The sequence below is a fragment of the Pseudopodoces humilis genome, chromosome 3, assembly GCF_049639895.1.
Source record: "Pseudopodoces humilis isolate 2021_Gansu_Grassland_sample_001 chromosome 3, ASM4963989v1, whole genome shotgun sequence".
NCBI lineage: Eukaryota > Metazoa > Chordata > Aves > Passeriformes > Paridae > Pseudopodoces > Pseudopodoces humilis.
The window spans coordinates 14,706,172-14,729,298 of record NC_142202.1 but is presented as its reverse complement, the minus strand read 5'-3'; the positions used below and the strand labels follow the sequence as shown (position 1 = coordinate 14,729,298).

The 23,127-nt window shown below is 41.0% G+C and overlaps 1 protein-coding gene and 3 non-coding genes across 4 annotated transcripts; all 4 read right to left on the bottom strand.

Annotated features, from left to right (window-relative positions):
- Positions 1 to 30: 30 nt before the first annotated feature.
- WDR43 (WD repeat domain 43) lies at positions 31 to 23,071 on the bottom strand. The gene is made up of 18 exons (XM_005523269.3): positions 22,817 to 23,071; positions 18,321 to 18,455; positions 15,809 to 15,930; positions 13,071 to 13,191; positions 11,781 to 11,920; positions 11,183 to 11,285; positions 10,075 to 10,139; positions 9,536 to 9,707; positions 8,933 to 9,019; positions 7,090 to 7,221; positions 6,498 to 6,635; positions 5,591 to 5,677; positions 4,350 to 4,381; positions 3,482 to 3,545; positions 2,486 to 2,599; positions 1,972 to 2,041; positions 1,288 to 1,343; positions 31 to 1,194 (listed from the first exon to the last, which is right to left on the bottom strand). Exons 1-18 carry the CDS (start codon positions 23,009 to 23,011, stop codon positions 1,075 to 1,077), a joined length of 1,953 nt encoding a protein of 650 aa, XP_005523326.1. The 5' UTR covers positions 23,012 to 23,071; the 3' UTR covers positions 31 to 1,074.
- Positions 8,115 to 8,193, bottom strand: LOC148184587 (small nucleolar RNA SNORD53/SNORD92). Its single transcript, XR_015772343.1, has one exon. It is a non-coding gene; the product is annotated as a small nucleolar RNA SNORD53/SNORD92 (small nucleolar RNA).
- LOC148184586 (small nucleolar RNA SNORD53/SNORD92) lies at positions 11,595 to 11,678 on the bottom strand. The gene has a single exon (XR_015772346.1). It is a non-coding gene; the product is annotated as a small nucleolar RNA SNORD53/SNORD92 (small nucleolar RNA).
- On the bottom strand, positions 15,337 to 15,414 carry LOC148184585 (small nucleolar RNA SNORD53/SNORD92). Its single transcript, XR_015772345.1, has one exon. It is a non-coding gene; the product is annotated as a small nucleolar RNA SNORD53/SNORD92 (small nucleolar RNA).
- Positions 23,072 to 23,127: the final 56 nt, after the last annotated feature.

The window sequence follows — 23,127 nt, the reverse complement described above, 5'->3', positions numbered from 1 at the left end:
TCTCTCTCAACAAACACCACAGGACAGGTATTTGGTAAAAGAGATGTATATTTATTCACTTTACAAAGAGGGTGGTATTTAGTTGCAACAGCTCCATTTATAGACAAATATATTATTGTACATTATAGTGGTGAATGGCTCAAACCTTTACCTTGTTTTGCTCTTAAAAACGTGTTTGCACCACTTCAGCTTCCATTAGCTGAGCAAATAGCTGTCCTTGTTCTGCCACTGAGATTAAAAATCCATAAGAAAGGTATAGCTCTGTGCTGTGTATTCACAAGTATTCAACTTCTCCTTCCCTTGTGTCACTCCCCTCTCCCCACCCAATTCAACATGGTCTGTCCTCTGGGTTAGCATTAAATTTATATACAGCCTCCATTAAAACAGAATTAGGAGCCAGTAATAGTACTAATGTCCTTTTAAAGCACAAGAAAAGTCATTGATTTGTACATATAAAAGTCTTGAGTTCAAATTTGTTAAAAAAAAAAAAGGAAAAATCCATTTTTAAGTCGAGTCGGCATTTACACATTGCCAAAGTATGGCTAAGCCAATGAAAGGGGGGGGAGAAAAGAATTTCAGGACAGAATTTAAATATTACAAAAATATCTTTTTTTTTCTTTTTTCTGTTTCCTTTTTTAAAAAACAAAAATCAGAAGGATGCCCACTTGCTATTGCTAACTGAAGCATGGAAAGAAGGTATAGACCAGATGTCTTTGATCCTTGAATATTTGAAACAAATTCAATATAAAGCTGAACCAAGTTTCCCACACAAACAGCGGTGGCAGATTTATTTCACTTGAGATACAAATGCATGTCCACATGACAGGCATAATCTGACCAGGAGGTGGAGGAAATGTTTCTCTAAGTAAGCGCAGGGAAGGAGGGCGAGAGAAGGCTGGCACGGTTAAACATTCTGGATTCAGAAATGCAGTGCCCCACAGGTGCCTCTGCACACAGGCTGTGCAATGCTCTGCACTCCTGATATGCAAATACAGCACCTTTCAGCAACAGGATCCAGAATCAAAGAGCTTGGTGGCCCACTTGTTCAAACCACTAAATTACTCTTTCGTGCTGTTATTCTTCTTCACTTTCATTTTCTGGTTCCAAATCAGAATCACCATTAATTTCCTTTTCAACAGTCATGTCTTGTTCATCAGATTGCTCCTCTTTTTCTTCATCTTCATCCCAGTTTTCCTGGGGGAAAAATAAAACAGAAATGTTTGAACCTTTGTTAGTCACACCATTTCTGCTACAAGCAAATGGGAGATCTGGTCCAACTCCACTTACATCAGAGTCTTTATCTGCAATCATCTCATCATCTGAGCCTTCCTCCTCCGAGGAGTCTGTAAAGAGAAAACAATCTTTCAGTCTGGGGAACAGGCTTTAAAATATCATTGTGCAAACAAAGTCCAGTCCCACATGCTGCCAAGTCTTCAAGCTGTTCTATTTCCATACCAAAACTGATTCTACCTTGAGATGAGGTAACCAACATCAGTTAAGACCAGGTCACTTCCATTACCAATACACAGGGTGAAGATGCAGCAGGAAAAAAGCCAAACTGGAAGTATGCACTCACACACATGGACGTCCCCTACACTGATGTCCTGCTGACTCAAACATAGCAGTGCCTTCACTGTATCTACCTTACCACAAGGGCAGGTAACACTAAAAATTTTAGGTTGCCAGGTAAGTTAAAGCAGCACACCAAACTTCTAATTTGCTGATTTCTTCATTTGTACAGCAAGGCTGGGAGGAAATTAAAGGAGATAAAAGGAAGGCAAGGAAGGAGTAACTAACTACAAGATGTCTACATCATTCTCCGCTGATTTTCCTGCCATGGACATTTCACAAAACCCCTCTATCTGCAGAGTGTATGCTGGTAGATAAGCACAGGTGCATGATGAACAGCCATCAAGTGTAGGCTGTCATGTGAATTCAAGAGCTGAGCTACACTTAGCATACAACACTTACCATCCTCATAGACCAGCTTTGCAGTCTGATTAACCTCGGGTACATCCTGAACTGTTTGTGATGCTGCAACCTGAATGGAATTTGCAGATTAGCCTTAGATTAAATCATATATTTCAACCTTGAAAGACAACAAAACTCCTAACAATGTAAATTAAATCTACATTAAGGGTAGTACACATTAATTCACTTACAGTGCTGGTTTAACAGCCAGAAAAGTAAAAATGGCAAGGTAAAATCAGAGAGGCATCTGTTCCAAAGTGTCCCAGTGCCTCCTATTTATTCCTCTTTAAAACTCTGTGGGTGAGCAGACATATCTGGCAGGACAAAACAGTCCCATTGAGCAGGGACTGACAGGACAGTCAATTAATGGCCTGCTCTGAGTGTTATCATTGTCCCTGAACAGCAGCTGCATTAAAGCGCCCAGGACAGATCACATCAGATGCAATCCCAAGATGAAGCAAAGTCTGCAAACAGTACCCCCCCGCACATCCCATGTTATGTAGTTGAAGCTCACCTGGGTGACAAGAATGAAGAGTCTTCCATGCAGACGGGAAAGCTTTTGCAAAGTTTTTACTCTGCTCTCCATCAACTGGTACAGCATTCCCAGCTGAGGAATAAGGTCTGGCAACTTAAGAGAAGAAACAAATGAAAGAAAAATGAAGCTGTTAACAAACACATCCCAAATGTTTTTGGTTTTTTAAACTACTTTTGTTTTGTTTGGAGCAAGCAATGCTTGCTTACATTATCCTAGGCAGAATGGAGAACTGAGGGTTCACAGGAACCACCTGCAGCCTGATCAATTAACGCTTAGCCATGCTTAGAAGTATCATCTACGTTTAAAGCATGGCGGTTCTTAGACTCCTTTTCCTTTCCAGTCTCTGCCACATGCAGGGGTGGAGCACCTGTGTAAGTGGGAACTGAACATACACCGGTGTCTGAATGCAGCCTCAGCAACGTGTGCAAGTTCTGCTGCTCAGCAATCCTGTAACAAATGGCAGAAAGGACAGACACTGCCCAAACATCTTTTCCTTAACCCACCAAGAGTGCTGTATCCATCACTTTTAAGGCAAGGCTAGACTTCAATCCAGAAGCTACAGCATTCCTTCTTATCCTGACAACTTTGGCACAGCCCTTACCCTATATATCTGGCCATGCCCAAGACAGCCTCAATATGAGCATTACAAGAACAAAGAAAGCAGTTCTATAAGATCTAGTGACACAGGCTAGATTACTCTTGGCAGTAATTTTGTTCCCTCTCACAGGTGTGACATAACTTATTTTGGTATGACTTTGGGATGGCTATAATTATGTCAGGAATGACTGAGGCCAACAATTTATCAGCAATGTGCAGTGAGTTCAGCTCAAGTGGTGTAAGCAAAGCTCTCTATACATTGATTTCGGCACTGCCATATGCAGAGAGTAGGAAAAGGATTCCTGAAGAAAATACGTTTATTTAAGCATTTAAATGTACTTTTACTTAAGTGCATTGGCATGAATGAAATATACTTACTGTGGAAAGGTAGGATGCATGTAGGGTAAAAACAGACTTCAGCCATCGAACCATTAGTGAGGCACTAGAAAAGAGAAATAAATTATATCCAAGAAGTACTGGCTGAGAGACACACATTTTACATTCTAGATGCTAAATAGTTCTATATAAAGTGATCTTTTTTAATTAGAGGGCAAGATAAACGCTCCCTACAGATGGAAATGTAAAGTTTGGCTACCTATATGAAGTATGCAAGTTATTCATTAGGAAAGGAACAGACATTTCCGTGAGGGACTAAACTAGGCAAGCTCAGGGTATGCTTCTGAAATTTTTTATGGATGGTCTCAATGAATAAAAGATCAAAGCATGCTACTTTCTTCTCTACTTACAATGAGGGAATTTATATTTAGAAAAAATAAAGTCAAACCCAAACCAATCTAACCCCCATAACTCAGCACAGCCCATGTCAACAAAGCTGTCCTTATGGCAACCATAAGATGGAGGAGGGGAAGCTGGTTCTGTTATTAGACATTAAGAGATGTCTAAATACATTTGATAATTAAACTAGCTCTACACCTGAGAGTTATTTTATTTATTGACCAGATCCATAATGTAAACATCTGGGGCCTTCAGTTACATACAGAGAGTTACACCCTCATTTTAGGTATCCTTTTCCCTTTTTAATTTCACTTTAGCCACCCTGACAAAGCACTGTTTTAAGTGTTTTAAGTTCCTCTTTCCACTCTCAATGAGATGAGTTATTACCTCCAGATTCTGCAGTTTAATTGCAGTTAGAATGGAGATCTATCACGTACATGGGAGGAGGGACCATAACACACACATGTGAACAGTTTTTGATGAATTGAACTGTAGTTGAATTGTCTCTTACCTGTATGGGTTGCCCTGCAATCTCTTTGTAAGCTAAAAGAACAACAACAAAAACCAGCAATAAGTAACAAATACAATGAGTTTAAAACCCCAACATGAGATCACCTGACAGCCCCAATACTGGGGCAGAAAGTTCTCCAGGCATTTGAGGTTTTCTAGGCTCAACCACTGCCAGGCTCCAGAAAATTACAATGCTGGCTCTACCACCCTCTACACAGGCTGGTAACTTGCAGAACCTGGGTTTCAGTATTACAAGCAAGCTGGAACTCTTAACATGCAAAATATCCACTGAAGCTTAAACCTGGCAGGAATAAGTGGGAGGAAACCTCTATCATCTCCGTTTATCTGCTTAGTAGAGCAGTTGTTACAGGGTGGACAAGTTGGGGAAATAAGTGAAGGAAGTATCAGGTAAAGGCCACTTCACACAACAAGCTTGGGAGAAGACACAAAGGTCTGACCATCCACTAGGATTATAGAGCTAAACACTTGCACTTAGATTCCCCAGCAAAGGTCCCAGGGAAGAAACGCAGCATCTCATTAACATAAGCCTAAGGAGGTGCTATAAGACCAAACTTTGAGCACCAGGCCATCTGCATAATTCAATTAAAATCAGGTAATTAAAATTCAATAAAAAAATTTGATTGCATTTATGGTCAGCACATTAAAATACAAAAGAAACTGAACCATTCACTTATGTAATAGAATATCATTCACATAACAAGAGCTACTAACCAATGTTTGGTTTAAAAAAGTAATGTCCAGTCAAGGCTAATCATTAAAGTATTTCTGTCTAAATAGAGTTATATTTAATATCACTGTATAAGCCATTCAGAAGCCAAATCCATTTTAAAATTACTACTTTGTGAGGTTTGAAGATAAAATACAGCAAATGGACTTACTGATGCTTCAAATTATCATCCATGTTAGTAGCTGAAAAGAAGATGTAATGGTGATTGTTTGCCTTGGACTAAACAAGCTTTTGCCTCATCTCTTCCCTTTCTTTTCCCACACAATCATTTAAGATAGTAGTACATAATCTAATACTCTTCCTAGCTTTGACAGTGACACTTGGTCCTTTGGCTAAGCTTCAGCCAGAAAATATAAAAGTGTATCTAGGATAAATTAAGAAACATTTCAGTCCTCTTATGGCACCAAACCAATTTCAAACATATCCTGGATTTTAGTAGCTAGCAGGCAAATCACACGTGGCTTGTATGACAGTACAAGCGCAGGCTCTCTTACCTCATGGAGCAGTGGAATGACAGCATGTATAGGCATTCTGGCTACTGTGTTCTTTACTATATTTTCTTTCCTTGTGTTAAGCACTTTCTGTTAGAATGAAAAAAAAAGATCAGAGAATAATTCAGCTTCAACAGGTGTATGAACAATCAGCAAAATCAGAAATTCCTGCCTGTTAATCTCTTCCTACTCCACTACTTTTGTACACTGAGGATAACGAGCAAAAGATTTGCAAAGAAAATTTTCTAAGTCAGGTACAATTAACAAAGTCAAGACACTCAAACTCATCTAAAACAATCTGGTATTGCCTCTAGCCCACCTGCCCCATGTTAGAAATGATGCATTGCAGACACATTAAAATCTCCCTTGATGTTTTCTGTTTGACTTCCATAAAGAACTGCCTTTCACCAGTCATTTGTGACAAGAAATTTCTATTCAGCATCAAATTCTTAACAGTTCCCTGCCCCAGCACTATTATGTCCTCCTAGTCCAAATGCAAAGACAAGCTTTTCAAATGAAACTTGTCATCAATCCATTTTTCAAACAGTACCTGCTTGAAAAATGTACCCTCAGGAGACTAAGCACAGATTATGCTCCAGTCTAAGCTAAAGGGAACACAGCTGCATTGGTAGCATCACTTGTAAAACATCTGAACTGTGACACAACAGATTTACCATAAACAAAATGCCTCAAAGTTCAGGGACTGACTCAGAAAGCAAGGCAGGTAAAAAGAGAAAAGTAACACCACTACTATAATTCAGACTAGCACTGTCTTGAGCAGCAAATCAGCTAAAAGCAGCTGGGAGAAATAACAGGTTCTGAACTGTTAAGCCTTCCCAGCTTTCAGGAAGGCTTCCCACCAGCCCAAGTGAACAGATCCAACAGCACACACTGAGCTTGCAAAACTTACATTTAAGATTTCTGCATCATTGCTTTCCAAGCCCTGAACCAGCAGCACGGCAAAGCTGTCTGTTTGGGGAAGGCCACCTGGAGTTTTGACTTTGCTAACATCAATATCCAATGCCCCAAGGCGCTCCTCAATGCTCTCCTACAGAGGGGAAATAAGGGCAGTGCTACGTTAGTGTCATTTTCTCACAAATATCAGCTGAAAGCAAAGTACCCAACTTTGAGCATTCCTGATAATTCTGCTGCAAAAGAACACAAATTTTGGGTATTTTAAATGCACTGACAGAAGACAGCATGAGAAAACAAAAGCAGATGAAGTTTTGGCTGAAAAGCACTAATCCATCTTGGCATAGGCAGCAACAAGTGTGTGACAAAGTTGTGCAACAACCTGGCAAAACCACAGGTAAGGCACAGAGGGCCTGAATGAAGGAAATGTTTTGAGCAGGGTTAAGTCTCTTTCATACAGAACCATGGTATCATTAACCTTTCTTCCACAGCAAACAAAGCAAATTCAAGTTCACCTAAAGAAGGTATAGCAATGATTTATAATTCTAGTTTCTCCATTCTCACTGAGTTTGAAAGAAGGAGCCCATTACCTCTGTCTCTCCTGGTTTCCTCTTGTTTTTCTTTTTCTCCTTTCCCGAGGCTGGAGTTTTGACAGCTGTACTATGTCCTGGAATGCCAGGCACTAGAACTTTGGTGTCCGAGTTCACAACAGGTGTCTTTACCTAGTACACAGAGAAAACCACATTTACATGAATTGCTAGTATCTTGAGATTTCTTTCACTTTAAAATATAATTTATTCTGAGACTCTCACCAGCCTGACACAACCCACTTTCTTGACATAATTAGGCAAATCAGACAAATATTTAAGAGAATGAATAACCTCAAGAAACAAAGAGCTAATTTTCACAATTAACTAAAGCAGTGGTCTCTTTGGAATCACCTGTGAACCACCTTTCTTACAAGCTTTTGCCTTAACATTAACAGAACTGTTTGTATTCAACAGCAAATATTTGGATGTTTGTTGGCAATAGGTATCACCTGTGCTAACAGTCAGCTCCAGAAACCACACATGCAGATTAATTGAGCATCCACTGGAAGGCAATAACTGACCAAGAAAAGCAGCACAATGTAACAGCAAAAGGTAGTCACTATTCCCTCCAATCCCAACTCTTTTCTTCTAGGGATTGCTCAGACACAGCACTCAGTTGTCTGAATTAGGCTGTGACCACAGTGACAAAGAGACACCTTAGTTTATACTGAACAAGCTATGGTATCATCTTCAATGAACACAAAGGAGATGGAATTTTGTATTTAACAACCAAATGCTCCCCTGGCTCACAGAGAATGTAGGGCAGTATGCCACTTCCAGAGTATCAAAAATGCATTTTTTGCTACTTCCAGAACACTGCTTTAAACCATAGGACTTTCTATCCAGGCCCATTTTTTTAAGTACCTCTGAAGTGATAAAAGTATAATCTACTACACTGAGCAAAGCAACTTCCAATTTCCAAAGAGTTGATTTTCTGCATCAAGAATTTTATAACAGAACACCAGTGGTGATAAAATACTATCCCCTTTGCTCACCACACATCTCTGACCTTCTCCACACACGGCATGCTCAGACAGCCAAGAGAAATGCGTCTTCACTGGAATTCAGCAAAAAGCGAAACCAAGATGGGTATCATCACTGCATGCCACAGAGGCCCTGCACCTGTCCCTGCAGTTCAGCCCTGCTACCCACCAGCTCTAAGACTGGGGAATCAGCATAAAACCCTGCCTGGCTGATAGAGCACCAGATCCAGTAGATAACTAAAGGGTCAGAAAACAGTGCTGTCTGCTCACTTCACTGATGCTCCAAGCATTTCGTATCTTCAAGACCTTGAATATACACAATGATTAAGAACTTGACATCCACTCTCTAAACACCCAGGGGATCCTGCAAGAGAGGACACTGCTGCCCTCCAAGTGCCAAGCTCACATTCCCAGGTCCCTGTGAGCAGGAACACAGGAAGAAAGAGCAAAAAGGACTTGCCCCTCAAGGTTCCACTACATTTTATTTAGACTCTAATACAATGTCACACCACATTCACCTCAAACTATTGGGGTCAAAAAGGTTGTACAAAGCAACAGACTCTAAGGGAAGGGCTGATCTTATACAGAAAAACCCCACCAATGAGTCCTGTCTCTGAAGCAGACCTACTGAGTTAAGAGAGGGCCACTGTGTGCTCTCACACATGCCATCACACAAAGCAGCCATGAAGAACTCTACCCACAACTGCTAGAGTGCTATGGACATCTATAGCTACCTCTGCAGCTCTGAACAGGTCCATCCAAAAATCCAATCTCATTTTAAGAGACCAGTGAATGTTACCTACTTCATTTCTGAAGTAAAACAAGAGAAGCAACAAAATCACATTTCATGCAGAGCTCACCTTTGTTAGAGCAGCATCTGTTTTAAGTGACAACACTTTCTGGATGTCCCGTACCAAACATATGTGGGATTCACTGCTGTTCAAAGACTAGGACAAGAACAAAACCAGTTAATATATTTGACATTCACACTATGACACACTATATTTCACACTATGATTCATTATGTTACTGAAAGATGAGAATAAATTCAAATGGTATAAATTAGAATTTAAGTTTTTTTCACTCTAGAATAGCAGCTCCTTTGCATATCTGCCTTTTGTTACAAGATGTCTATACCCTCCAAGGACATTTACACAGGTAAACTGGAACTGTATTAAAACCAGTTTCAATGGCCTAATTCAGTGACAGCTGAAATGGCAAGAAACAGCCAGCAATGACATCAACCTGTACTCAAACTGAAAAAATGGAATACAAATCGCCTTTCCAAACAGCTCTGGGGCAACAGTCACAGCTCCCAAACCAAGGACAAGAAATATGTTTTGTATTGTTATATCATTTCAAAACAGTAAAAATAAAAATAATTAACTTAAAAATTTCTTCAACTGAAAGCAGCATGCGGTCCATATTACAGAATCCAACCCTCTCTGTTAAGTTTTACATACCACTTTCTCTATGACGGGCTGTAAGGTGTTTCCATACACCAGCAGCAGAGACTGTTTGTCTGTGCAAAATGCAGCTGCTAGAATAGGGACAGGTTTCGGTGTGGAGTCTCCATCATTCCCAGGTGTTGCTATCTGAATAGTACAGTTTGATGTTAAGGGTTTTTTGCAATAACTGGAAAAAAAATTAAAAAATTCCAAGATGTTTAGCTTGAACACTTCAATATCTTGCACATCTAAGCATCTTTCATTAGCAGGTCCTCAACAAACTCAGCCATTTTACACCTTTTATGGATGGCTAAGATGAGGCACAGACAGACAAAACCTGGGTTAAAGCCACACGTGATACCAAAGTGCAACACAGTCCCCAACAAGTGAGTTCTTCAAAAACGTGTCCAGTAACCCAGGACAAAGAAGCAGCTGGAACCTTTTTCATGAGAATATACAAGAGCTAAATGGCAACAGCATAACAAAACTGAGCTTTGCCTTGCAGTAACCCCAGACCTTTCCCAAAGACACCCTCAAGATGAATCCTAACTTACCCATTCAAGATATGTTCAAATAAATGCAACTGCCCATCTCTGCACACAACTGCTAACTTCACAGGCTGCAAGAAGGCACAGTAAGAGAGTTTCATTAGATCAAAGGAAAACCCTCCTGGAAGTTCAAGACATCAAGAGACAGTTGTATGGCTACAATTTGAATTTTTTCAGTATTTAAGAACATTACACTAAATCTGAAAGGAAGATCAAAGATGTAATCACTCAGGAACATGCAGTACAAGTGTTAGAAGATTAGTATGATAACTCTCAACTATAGTGTGTCACTAGTAATATATCCTGAGTTAAACTATTTGCACAGTAGCAGGCCCATGTCTGGAGGCACAGCTCTGCAAAGGTGCTGATGCTGTGAATATGCTTGAGGAAACAAACTGAGATGACTCCTCTGAGAAACTAAATGACGGGGTACATTACAGAATACTCTCCAATACATGCAGGAAGAGGGAACTGGAAATATTAGAAAAATATAGCATGAAATACTGCTCTGAGAAATGGAATTTAAAAGCAGCAGGAGAAAAATGTTTTAAATAATTATGGGAACAGTTTGTGAACATGTTTCACATTCACACATTTTTCACAAGGCAACTACTTTGAAAAACTTGTGCTTGCTAAAACTGAGAGACTTGGCAAATGTACACTGCTACTTTAACTCATTCACGGCTACTTACTTCCAAATGAAGTTATACTGCCAGAAACACTTGAAATCAGAAAAAAAACAGGACCACACCCAAACCAGATTTTTAGAAATCATTTTGTGTTTTTCTTTGCTGCCAAGTTCTAACAACCATTTTGATTACTAACTTGCTCTAAATAGGAAGCAACTGACATTTCCACCATCACAAACAAAATTTCTGAAAAAACCCACTGAGTTTGCACTCAGTAGCTTTGAAAAGGCGCATTTCAAACTAGCAGCTTTATAAATGCACCTGTAATATACGTAACCTTACACCCATGATTTGGCATTTGGATCTCATCTCTGCATAACAGAACCCAAATGCAAACCAAGCCTCTTTCTTTACACCCTTAAAAGGAAACTGATGTGTTAAGTGAAAATTGTTGAACAGATTTGTTTATAAACTATTGCTCCTACCTCTTCTTTGACTTCTGATACAGTCAGGTCAACAAAAGTTGGTTCATCTGTTACTGTGAAAAACATCACAGCATTCTTTTCTTTCCTATCTGATCTGATCTGCCTGGAAGACACAAAAAGTACAAATTATTTACCACAGTACAAAAAGCATCCTCTGCACCAGAAAAGCGTTATACAGCCTATAAATCACTAGTAAATGTGGTGGTATCTACCATATCCAAAAGCACCACACTGACATTTTAGTCAGAAATTTCAGTTTAGAAAATGTTTTGACTTCCAAGAGCAAAGTAACTCCCAAGTGCAACTGAGCAAGAAAACTTTGAATAAACCTTAGAAGAAGCGCAAGGAACAAGGAAGTTTATTACACACTATGTTCTCGCAGACACTAGTGATACAAATGGCAACTGGAAGCATGCTCAGACACAGCCAAGGAAAATCTCGTCTTCACTCAACAATCAGTGAGTCGAAACCACCATTAAAGAGATCATCACTGCATTTTTCCAGAGTGCCCCTTCTGCTTTACCTTGTCTAATCACAATCACTTGATGAGTCTATGCACAAACTGATCACAGTCACAAATTATGAAAAGCTTACATACCACACACTCAATAATCGGTCGTGTATGGCTCCAGACAAGAAATAAAGTCCTGTAATTCCATCAAAGGGTTTACTTTCATTCATAGGTTTCACTGTGGTAAACATTAATGATGACACTGATGTAGCATGGCCTGTGAAATGCTAAGAGAAGAAACAAGATCTTTCCATGATTGTCATAAGCAGTCATACGGCAAAAATCAAAACATTAGTTAACAAAGAACATTAGGAAGATTCAAGCGTTACTAAGTCAACAAGGACAGCTCAGTGGTTTTTAACTAGTGATCACCTTCCTTTCATTTCTGTACATCAAGGAGGTTTTTTGCTAACCTGCCAGATACCTAGCAACATTTAAAACTTAAAGGGGGAATCAAAGGCAAATTCACAGAGGCTAAATCCATGCAAAAGAAATCACATCCATCAGTACTGCTGTTACTGTCACAAAGCACTCCCCTCTGCCTCCCCAATTTTACACCTCAACCTTTCCAATGGAACTAGATCATTCTCATCTTTAACAATGGACACGTTTGCTGACACTGAATCTGGGCAACACACCACCCCCAAGGCCACCCCCCAAAAATTGGCTCTTCAATCTACTTTTGCATATAGTGGTTTTGGTCACTACAGAATGCAGACATACATGGTAGCTGCCATGTGCCAGCAAGCCCGCAGTAACAGCACATGTGTACACACTCACCTGACAGGAGATTCAGAGACTATCCCTGTCCTGTCTGCTAGCAGGCAAGAGAACACGGCAGCATTCACGGATCAGCTAAAGCATGGCCATTTGCTCAATGTCTGAGCCCTGCTCAGGGAACAATAAGGAGTTGCTCCTATGCCTTCCAACTGTTTCAACAGCAAAACTGATAATGCCATCAGTTACACCAAGTTTAGAAAGGAAACTCGAAGGCTTTGTGGAGGGACTCATATTAAAACCCATGCCAGCAGTAACTGATACGGTGGTGAACTGAGTTCTCCTGACAGAAGGGTATCAGACAGGGACCCAATTAAAAAGAACAGCATCCATCTTTCTCCTACAGCCTTGGGAAAGGATGCTGGCAGCATGCTCAGAAACAAAAATTTAATGTTCTCATTCAATTCTCAGCACATGGAAACCACAGCTTAGGGTACCATCACAGCAAAAAACGTCCAGCAATCCCAAAACTGCTAATTGTATCCTCACACACAGTGAAATGTTTTAGATGTCTGATCAGGAAACACTAGATAGGTAGTGTCACCAATCAAGAAGGGTATTTTTTTGCATCTAGTTTAACAGAGGTACAGAATTACTTACTCTGTAGACTTCTTTGGTCTCCAAGTCCCACAGTTTTATAGTTCTACCGGCTGACAGCAGCATTTTTCCATCTGGACTGATGCATAGACAGGTGACACTGCTATTGTCGCCTTTCCACTTACTAGAATTTGGATGGAAAGTTTTTGTACAAAAGGAGAAAGATGGAGAAATAGAAAAAACAGTATTCATCAGGATAATCTCAAAACCACTGTGATGGAAAATTTAAGGCAAAATTTAAAAACCAGTGATTTAAGTAGTCAAGAGGTCAAAACTATTCTGCTTCTGGACTTTGCCTTCAAATTAGTTTACAAGAAAACCACAACTCAAAAATATGAAGCTATTCAATAGTGAACTGTTGCCTTCTTTTTAAATACTTGCTTATTCTGAATTCCTCTCAAAGTTTTCTACTTCTGAAAATAGGGCAAGAAGAGCCATACCATTTTCAAGACATCTCTATTTACCAAGCCATTCAAAAAGGCCTTCTCAACACTAAAATTCTGAGTTTCAAAGCCAATTCAGCTACTGGCCCTCCTCCCAAGTCTGTGAATGTCACTGACAATCATAAGCTTCACCTTAACGGTCTACAGTTCAAAGCAGTACTTTAAAAAAAAAAAAAAAAAAAAAAAAGATGCTGTCATGAAAAGCCTGAATGTGCTTTATTGATACTTATGTGGTTCTTACAGGACAAAATTGCAAGGAAAGCACTAACACAAATCCTTTACAGATAGGAAGTACCCTGCAACACACCACAGTTTGACTGTAAACAGCCTTCCTGGAAATACTTCAAAATAACTTTCACGTGCCCAAGCAATACCTCTTCTATTTTCTAAAACAAGGATCATTTTTGATAGAAGCTGAACATTTTACAGCCCTCAAACCTGAAAAACAACATTGCACTTCACAGAGAGTATGACAAGATTATGTATTCTCATCCAAAGACAAGGCCATGACTAAGAATTTAAACCACTTATTAACGTAAAAAAGGTTCTGAGCACATCCAGTGTAGAATTACAAATAGCAAATCGTGCTTAACCAACCTGATTGCCTTAATAAGATTGCCTTGGTTGATGAGGGGAGACACATTTAAGTTGACTTCAGCAATGCTTCTGACAAGGTCTGTCATAGTATCCTTGCAGCCAAATTAGAGCTATATAGTCTGAATAGATGGTCTCTAGGGAGAGTAAAATCTGGCTGCACTGCTGAGTTCAAACAGTTGTGATCACTGGTACGAAGTCCAGCTGACGGCCACTGGCCAGTCACTGGTCACTGGTGTAACTCCCTCTAAGAACATCCCAATACTATTTAATATCCTCCATAACTGCCCTAGTCTTCATTAATAATCTCAAAACAGGAAAGAATGCACACATAACAACTTCACACTCAATCCCAAATTAGGGAGAGCAGTTGATATCCTGGAGGACAGGGCTGCTGTTCAGGGGCATCTCAGCAGGCTTGAGAAGAAACAGGCTGTCAGAATCTCAAAGCTGAAGAGGAAAATGTAAAATTCTGCAGGTGAGATGGAAAAACTCTGGTACAGGTTGGGGACAAATAACTAGAAAGTAGCTTTGCAGAAAAGGGACTTGCAGTCCTCACAGTAAAGCTTAGCACAAGCAAGCAGGGAATCCTTGTGACAATGAGGTGAGCTGTCTATTATCTGCATTAGCCAAGTGCTGTCAGCAGGTCAAGGAATGGGACTCCTGGGCTCTGTGCAACTCTTGAAACTCCACCCAAGCACTGCCTTCAGTGGGACAGGACAACAAAGTCACTGACATGGCGGAGTAAATCCAGCGGAGGGCCATGAAGGCACCTTCAGGACCAGAGCACATAATGGAAGAGGGAAAGGTGAGGGAACTGGGTGTGTTCAGTTCTAATAGAGAAGGCTAGCGGGAGATTTAGCACCTTCTGCTACTTTACACAGGGTCCCAACATAATACAGCCTAAGGAGGCATCTCTTGCCTAGGGACACCAAAGAGGCTACTGATGATGGGCTGCCTGCAGTGCCCATGCCAACCTTAATAAAACCAAGAGTGCAACAGTGGGAAATGTCACAGAAAAAGGAACATCAAGAGAAGAATCAATCAGCCATCATACAGTAGGCTTTTATTGAAGAAAGGTAATGAAGATTGTTAACAGAAAACTTTGTTTCTTCTTTAAAGTTTAAAAACAATTTGACTTCATTGCAAAAGAAAATAGATGCCTACAGCAGATGTTTTGCTACTCTGCACTAAGCTCAATTTTGCTCAACACTACTTTTAACGGTAGCAGCCTGCTCAGACAGCCAAGTGGAAGTGTCCCCACTGCACATCAGCAGCAAGCGAAACCAAGTGGGTTATCATCACAGCAAGGCCTTTTGAGAAAAGCTGGGTGCAAACAGCAGGTTTTACTGGAATGAGATCACCCAGCATCTGCTCAAGGACTTTTTTCTACAATTTAGATTTTTCAGAATTTAGTAAGTCTTTTAGTATTTCAGTCTCTCTAGAAGCTGGCATGAAGGGATCCAAACCCCTCTCATAACAATTTCATGTAGCCTTTCCAATACACAGAGGAAGATACCCAACTATGACAATCATGCTTTCATCCCTTAAAACTACTTCCGACCTCAGAAAAATAACAGCCAACAGTCACTTTGTGGGCATGAAGCCTGGAAAGCAGAATGCAGCATTTCCAAAACCTGCAAGAAAGAAAATACACAAAAGCAAGTGTAAAAAAAAGCAAGCAAAAAGCAGCACTACACTCACCACTTTACTTTGCAGGTCTGTGTGCTCCATTCCACGATGTGTTTATCGTCTGAACAGCTATACAAGCAGGAGTTGTCTTGATGCCATCTCACACAGTTTACTCTACTGTCGTGACCACCATCCTACAAAAGATAACAGAGGGTCAACTCACTGGAGTAGTCTTGACGACTGAGTCTTCCCCACACCAACAATGTGAACAAGGTGCTCTTTCAAGAACTAAATTCCAATCACTGGCATCTTGAAGAGTGTGTGTGGTTTTAAAGAACATATATGACAGATATATAAATTAAAGGTATTTCATATTTTGGTACATACACGTAAGTATTTTGGCTTGGCTTATACAGCCGAGAGAAGAGGAGATGTTGTCTACAGCTTCCTCACACAGGGAAGCAGAGGGACAGGCACTGATTTCTCCTGTGGACAGTGACAGAACCAAAGGGAATGGCAAGAATTAGGAAGAAGTGCTGGGAGAGAGAAGAGTTAGGGTGGATATTATGAAAATAATATCCACAGGGCACAACCTCCCCAAGGAAGCAGTCACAGCCCCAAGCCTGCCAGAGTTCAAGAAGCATTTGGACCATGCTCTCAGGCACATGGTGTGATTCCTGGGACTGTCCTGTGCCATGCAGAAGCCTAGAAGATAGTTTAACATGTGTGTCTCAAACACTGATAGCCAGACAGCCATGTAACCAACCAAGGACTGTTGGTAAGAACAGTGTGTGAGAAAGAACAGGATGTAGCTGGAGGAGGGGGCCACATGAAGGTAGGACACCACTTCCCTGGTCCACCCTTATTCTGCCTCCAGGTGATCAGCACAGCACAAGTGCAGAAAAGACTCAAGAAGTGGGCATGTACTGTTGACAAAAGGTACCCCCCAGAAGGGGGGGGATCAAGACCACCCAAGATCTCCCCTGCAAAGCCCTCCAGTCCATTTCCAGAAAGGTCTAGAACAAACTGCACACGGTAACTTTGCTCCAGGTGTCTATAAAAAGGTGCTCCCACAAAGCTTGAGTGATGGATGCCCCGAGACACTGGATACCTCATCAGTTTGTTTGATGCTGGAGCCAGGACTCTTCTTTCCTCATTCCTTTCTTTCTCTCTCTTTTGCCCTACCCCTTCTTCAAAATCCACTGCTATGCATTTATATTAGAAGACACCAATTTCCATGCCAAGTGTATAATTTACTGATAAAATTTTGTAGATTTTTGTGGAGCCTGTGCCTTCTGTCATTCCTTTTTGACCACAAGCATCTACACACCTGCATGCTTCCTTCAGTTTCAGGGTGGGATGCCACCAGAGAGGAGTTGGGCTGTGATGATCCCTTCCAACTGAGGATATTGATATTCTGTTTCGACAATTTTTCTAGCACTTCAAAATTAAGGAAAAAAAAAAAAATGTTTTGCCTGCTATTTTTATACACACAGCCCAACAAGGTGAACTGTATGAAATCTGCTCAAAGCAGAATAGCCACAGGTGTCTTGCTGAAGTCACCTAAGTGCCTCCTTCCTTAAGGGCACTCAGAGGTGAGTAGTCTTCCTTTTGTATCAGCATTCAGGAGCACAATATTATCAGACTAGAAGACCCTTTAAGCAGTATCACTTCTCTTAACAACCAAAATCTCTGCAACTCTAAATATAACCTTAAATTATTTATGAAAATACTTAATGGAGCCTATTTCACTATTTGGATTGCAACAACCTGCTCAAATTACTCCCAAAGGTACTGCTGCAAATGAGCTTTAAACAAGACAAACTACATTGTAATAAGATATACTGTTCAGTAAAAATAGCTTAAAGTATGTATTATTTTAACAGGAATAATCTTTTAATTCAACTTTTATGTAAAAAACGAAGTGTTCATAAAACCTGCTGTCTTCTATGGAAAAAGAGTATTTTAAAACAAACAGCTACACTTTTCAAGCATAGTTTTACCACACAATAGAGTTGATATTTGTTAGTTACTGTCACTTGCATGCATCATAATTCTCAGAAATTACTGCTTTCTCTAAATCCATGTGTTTATCACCCTACCAATAACTTTGAGTTTAGAAGCAAAAGTACACCCAGGTATCTCAAAAGTATTGCACAGACATTCATATGGATTTATTTTGCTTGTTATGTAACCCACAACTAAAACAGAGGTGCTTGGGAGCTTGGAAAGGCAAAATTAAAGACACTGTATCATTCAAAAAAGATCATGTGCTGAGAGAGCTCAAGAGCTTCCACAAGGGAGGTAAATTTACAGCAGAGTCCATCAGTGTGACAGCCGTCCAAGTGCTGATGAGTTCTCTGCCCTTCCCTCCCACAATGCCATGCAGGAACTGAGGGTATGACAGTCCCATCAAGGATTTAACTGTCCAGTGAGGATTTTCATCATTACTGTTATTTTTAATGTAAAGTAGAAAATCCATGGATGGTATTAGAATTTTGCACTAACTTAGAAACCAAGATTTTTAGGCCTAAACTGACTGAAACAGTATTTGGTAGTATGTGTTAAAGAATGCATTACTTACTAGCTTGCTCTGTAATTCTCCTTTTACTGTGCTGTACAACAAAATGCTACCAACTGCTGTACCAATAGCCAAGATATCTAACTGCTTGTCCACTTCTCCAACTTCAGACTTCCGTTTTTTCCTCTGGGGACCATCCTGGAAAACCAAAAGAGAGAAATCATGAAATTAATCAGTCTGACTGGCTAATCTCAGTGTTAAAGCAGAGGGAAGAAAAACCTTAAGAGAAGTTTGAGACAGCCAGCACAAACACCGCTAAGACACAAAATGAACACTGAAGTGTACCTAGAAACTCATCTTGTACCTCCGTGTACAGGGTAACAAACTTGCTATGAGTCACTTGGAAACACCTGGTGGAGGCCATTTTGCTACCATCCCAATCATATGCATGTGGAAAAAAACACATTTAAGTTTTTCACAAGTTTCCTGTCCCAGAGACAGAAGAGTAACATGTTTAGAATACTTCATCCAAAAAATGGAAACACTTGATTGATCAGTTTATTTTTTCTCAAAAGGTAATCAAGAGTCTTGCAAATTTGAAGCATTCATAATGCATCTTAAGAAAGTACTACCCCATTCCACAGAGGGAAGTGACTGGGATTCAAAGGAAAGGGCTCTGCCCAAGACCTGCTGTCTGCACCAGGGGGTCCTCATACGATCAGGTAATTCATAAGTCTTCACTCTCCTGCTCTGCAAGTGCCATCAGCCACCTCAAGGAGGGATTTCACTTTGTTTCCCTTAACCAAAAACTTGAGAATGCAGATCACTATGAAGGGGAGAAGGAATAAAACTGGTTCTTAAACACATGAAACTAAAATAAAGAGGGCAGAAGAAGTCATCATATTTATTCTCACTGGGTTAATCACTAATCGCACACACACACAAAAAAAGCAAAAATAAAAAACCTGTTCAAGGATGTGAAAAAAAATCACTAATGCCACTGAATAGTTTTTAAATTGGACCCTGGTAAGTCTCCTTACATTTGTTACATCATAAACATGATGTAAAAAGCATTCTCTCCAATTTAAAAATTACACACATGTTAATGCTTCCTCTATACAACAGATCTATTTGCACTGACAAGCACCCTGAAGAAGCCTGAGGAGACAAATAAAATGTGAGAAACCAACTCTGTTCAAGTTCCATGTAGTGTAGCTGATCTGCTTTACAGCAGACATGACACAGTGAATACAAGAAATTTCTACTCAGGTCCAGGAATATGACAATCAGGATGTGGCAGTTTTCACCACAACTAAAAGTTTGATAGTGAAGGACAAATACTTTGTCTCTTTGAAGCAGGATTTTCTGCTGCTCTGTATTTAACAGAGCTAGCATCTTCTGCAAAGAATAGTGTTTTAGTTTAGGCTAAGAAATACAAAATTGCTGTAAAGCTAACTTTTACATAAAAAGCAGACTCTTCAGAAAAGAGATTACAATTAGGGCTTTTTGCAAGTAGGCAAAAAAGCAGGCTTTATCTTTCCTGGGAAATAAAAGTATTTATAAAATATAAAAAAAAAAGATGCTGAAAAACTAATGGCAATTAACTGAGAATTAACTGAATTTATTTTTATTAATTTAGTATTATATTTTAATAATTAAGAAATTAAGTGAAACTGCTGTCTGACATGCAAAGACAAAGGCCACAGAATGGAAATGCAAGTACAACTCATGTGTTTTCTGGTACTTTTCGATCTCTTTAAACAGTTTTACTAGCTACCCCACACACCCCTGCTGCAAAGCAAAACCAAACTTTTATTCTCTTCCCCTGAATAAATCTTTCAACTAAATTTTTTTTCACCCTACATATCAGTTTGCTATGGCAAATTTCCTTGGAATAACTCAAAGGCACAACAGAATTCTCACAAATACAGTTATTTCCAAGGTCAAGAGAAAGCAAGGGGCAATAAAGGTTTCTCCAGATTTGTTTCAACGTGCATTTCTTTACTGCCCACCCCTTATCAGCAATCTGAGTGGAACATTTTGTCAGAAAGTTCTGCCTCAAGAAATACCAGTAGCAAATTCAGACACCTGTTAATGTTTGAGATTATTTGAAAAAACTCTAAGAACTTAAAAAAAAAACCTAATGTCCCTACCCTACATTAGATTAGTACCCAGAGAGAATAACAACTGCACTTAATATCCATGTGGGATTCACTTGTGGATCAGGGTCTTAAACAGAAGATCACTCTGTTGTCATGGGCAGGACAGGCTAAGTATCAGATTCCTTGTCATTCGATTTATTTTGCAGATTTATGGAAACTCAAGCTTATTTAGAAATTCTTCAACTTTGCCTGAAAAAGCACAACATTTTAATTAGTAGAGATGGTTAAAAGATGTCATTTGAAAAGGAACTGTGCATACATTTTCCCATAATGTTCTTCCTTGACTTGATAAGCCACTGAGACTTTCTAAACAGAAATCTGCTGCTCACATATGAAAAAAAGCACTTAGAACACTGAAATGGGGAGAAACTTAAAGGTCTTCACAGTTGACGGTGACAGCGCAGTTGCAGCTTGTTAGGAAGGAAGTGGAAGAAGGTGTTTCGAATGTTGGAGGTCCACTCTTGCACAAGGCACCTTGTGGAACAGGAGGTGATGGATACTTCACCGGAAGCACGTGGGCAGGGAGCATCCCAGTAAAGCCACCCCCCTGCATCAGCAATTCCAGAGCCTGCAGTTCAAAATGTGATTTTTAATATTCCCCTGTAACACATGGCCTCCATTAACATGGCACCAGTCCAAAACTGAGTTTAAGTGCAATCTGGCCAAACACCATTTATAGTTACCTACTAGCAGAGTTCTACCCTGAACACCAGATACTCGAACTGCCTAGAGAGATGTCAACTCTCCAGGAACAAAAAGACTAAATAACGCCAGAAAAAACACATTTAATGAAATATTTTTGGCATAACCACCCCAATTTTAGTTCTACAACTCAGTCTATAAAGGCTTTATGGGACAATTATTGCAAGAAACAGTAAGTTTCCCAGCTCCATTTTAAAAAGGACTAGCTTTCAAGCAGGGGACAGGATTCAAACTACTGGAATAACTAGAAAGCACTGAGAGGTAGCTATGGTTATTTTCATATAACCTCAAACCAGGTTAAATTCAAAGACCTGTGGGGCTTAGGAGTGTGTCTTTAAAAAAGGTTATATTAAAAAAAATTTTAAAAGCCCCTCAGAAACTTCCTGTGCTTCACTTACAGTACCACAGCAGCACAGTGCATCTACTATCTACTTTAATTTTATTTCACACAGGACAGATCAAGCCCATTTCCATATGGCAGTTTCAGTGAATTTAAGAGCAAAGAAACTATACAGCTTTGCAACTCATGAACAGATCCCTTTTACTTCAAAGTTACATGACAAAGGAACACGTTCAGGCCATCTAAAACTGACTCTTTCTACTTCATTCTTTGCATGTCCTGTGAGTTTTCAAAGTTCAGGGACTAAGCTGTTCAACTGAGCAAAACAATGTTGGCCTCCTTCAGGTTGATAATCTGTGCTTTAAGCATTTTGAAACAGCCTTAACAGCAGCTCAAATACACTGAATTGCTGATATACCAAGACACCCTTTAAAAAGCACTCCTTATTTCTAATGATAAAGGGGGTGCTTTTCACATACTTTATTCAGGTTTTGCACTCTTTTTTCTCAGGAAATGGTATGTTCCAGCTAAAGAATTACTTCAGCATGAAGAGGACCAAAAGGTACCTCAGTATATATTCTAGATATTTTCAGGTTTGGTGTTCACCTGAGCTGATGTTAACTGAAACTTGATCAAGGTGGAGAACATCCAAGCGCTCCTGGTGAATGCTGTGAGTAGCACTACTGAACACCTTGGAAGATTCTTGGACTCAGGAAGATGAATCACAGTGTAGCAGCTTGCATGGGAGTACTTCCAAGGGTAAGGAAGTGTGGAGAGGTACTACCTTTATCGGAAGGTGAACTAAGTGGGTGCCCAGCAGCTGACCTGCTCTGTAGCATCACCTTTTCAATTACGGCAAGACGTGCCATCAAGTAACATACCTCGCTCCTTCAAGGAAGGCTTCTTCCACGCAGATAATGAGAGACAAATGGTTTTTAACAGTCAGTGCTTCTGCCGAATTTTTGTTTTAAAAAAACACAATACAAAGCCTCCAGAGCCGCCTCCCCCACCGACACGTGAAATTTACCTTCAGCAGCGCAATCCTGGGAGGGGGAGCGGCTCCCCCCGCGCCCCCTCATCCCGAAGCGCGACACACGTGGACATACCCCATAACCCCGGGGCCATAGGGAGACGGGACGGGACGGTGCCCGAACCCCGCGGAGCCCACGGGACCCTCACCCCGCTCGCCGAGCCCCCGCTCCCCGGCCCGCCCGGCCACATGGCGCCGGGAGGGCGGGGTGAAGCCGAGCGGGCCGCGGCCACGCGTCAGGACTGCTCGGGTCGCCGCCATCCCCATCCCCATCCCACCCCTCACGCGTGTCCTCCCGGCGTCCCCGCTCCCTCCCCTTACGCACCTTGCTGGGGGGCTGCCGCGCCCCCGCCGGGGCCCAGGCCAGGCATGTGCAGGCGGCGCTGAGGTGGGCGGAGGGCACGTACTCGTGCTGCAGGCGGCTACCGGCCGTGTCCCACACGCGCAGCCGCCCATCGGGCCCGCACGAAGCGAACAAGCGGCACCCGCGGGGGGAGAAGGCGCACGGAGGGCCCGCCATGGCGCGCGCTCCCCTCGGCTCTGCCCGGCCCGCCCCGCGCGGCGCATGCACCGCCCGCGTGCTCGCCACGCGCGCCTGCGCCGCCCGCCCCGATGACGTCGTGCGGCGTCATCGGG

What these genes read in the sequence shown, in the direction of transcription:
- WDR43 (XM_005523269.3), bottom strand. Translation starts at nt 23,011, where the DNA reads ATGGCGGGCCCTCCGTGCGCCTTCTCCCCCCGCGGGTGCCGCTTGTTC. An exon ending in AGCCCGTCATAGAGAAAGTG is followed by an intron (nt 9,020 to 9,535) that starts GTATGTAAAACT and finishes TTCTTGTCCTAG; the next exon opens with TCTTTGAACAGCAGTGAATC. An exon ending in ATGCATCCTACCTTTCCACA is followed by an intron (nt 2,600 to 3,481) that starts GTAAGTATATTT and finishes TCTTCTCTTAAG; the next exon opens with TTGCCAGACCTTATTCCTCA.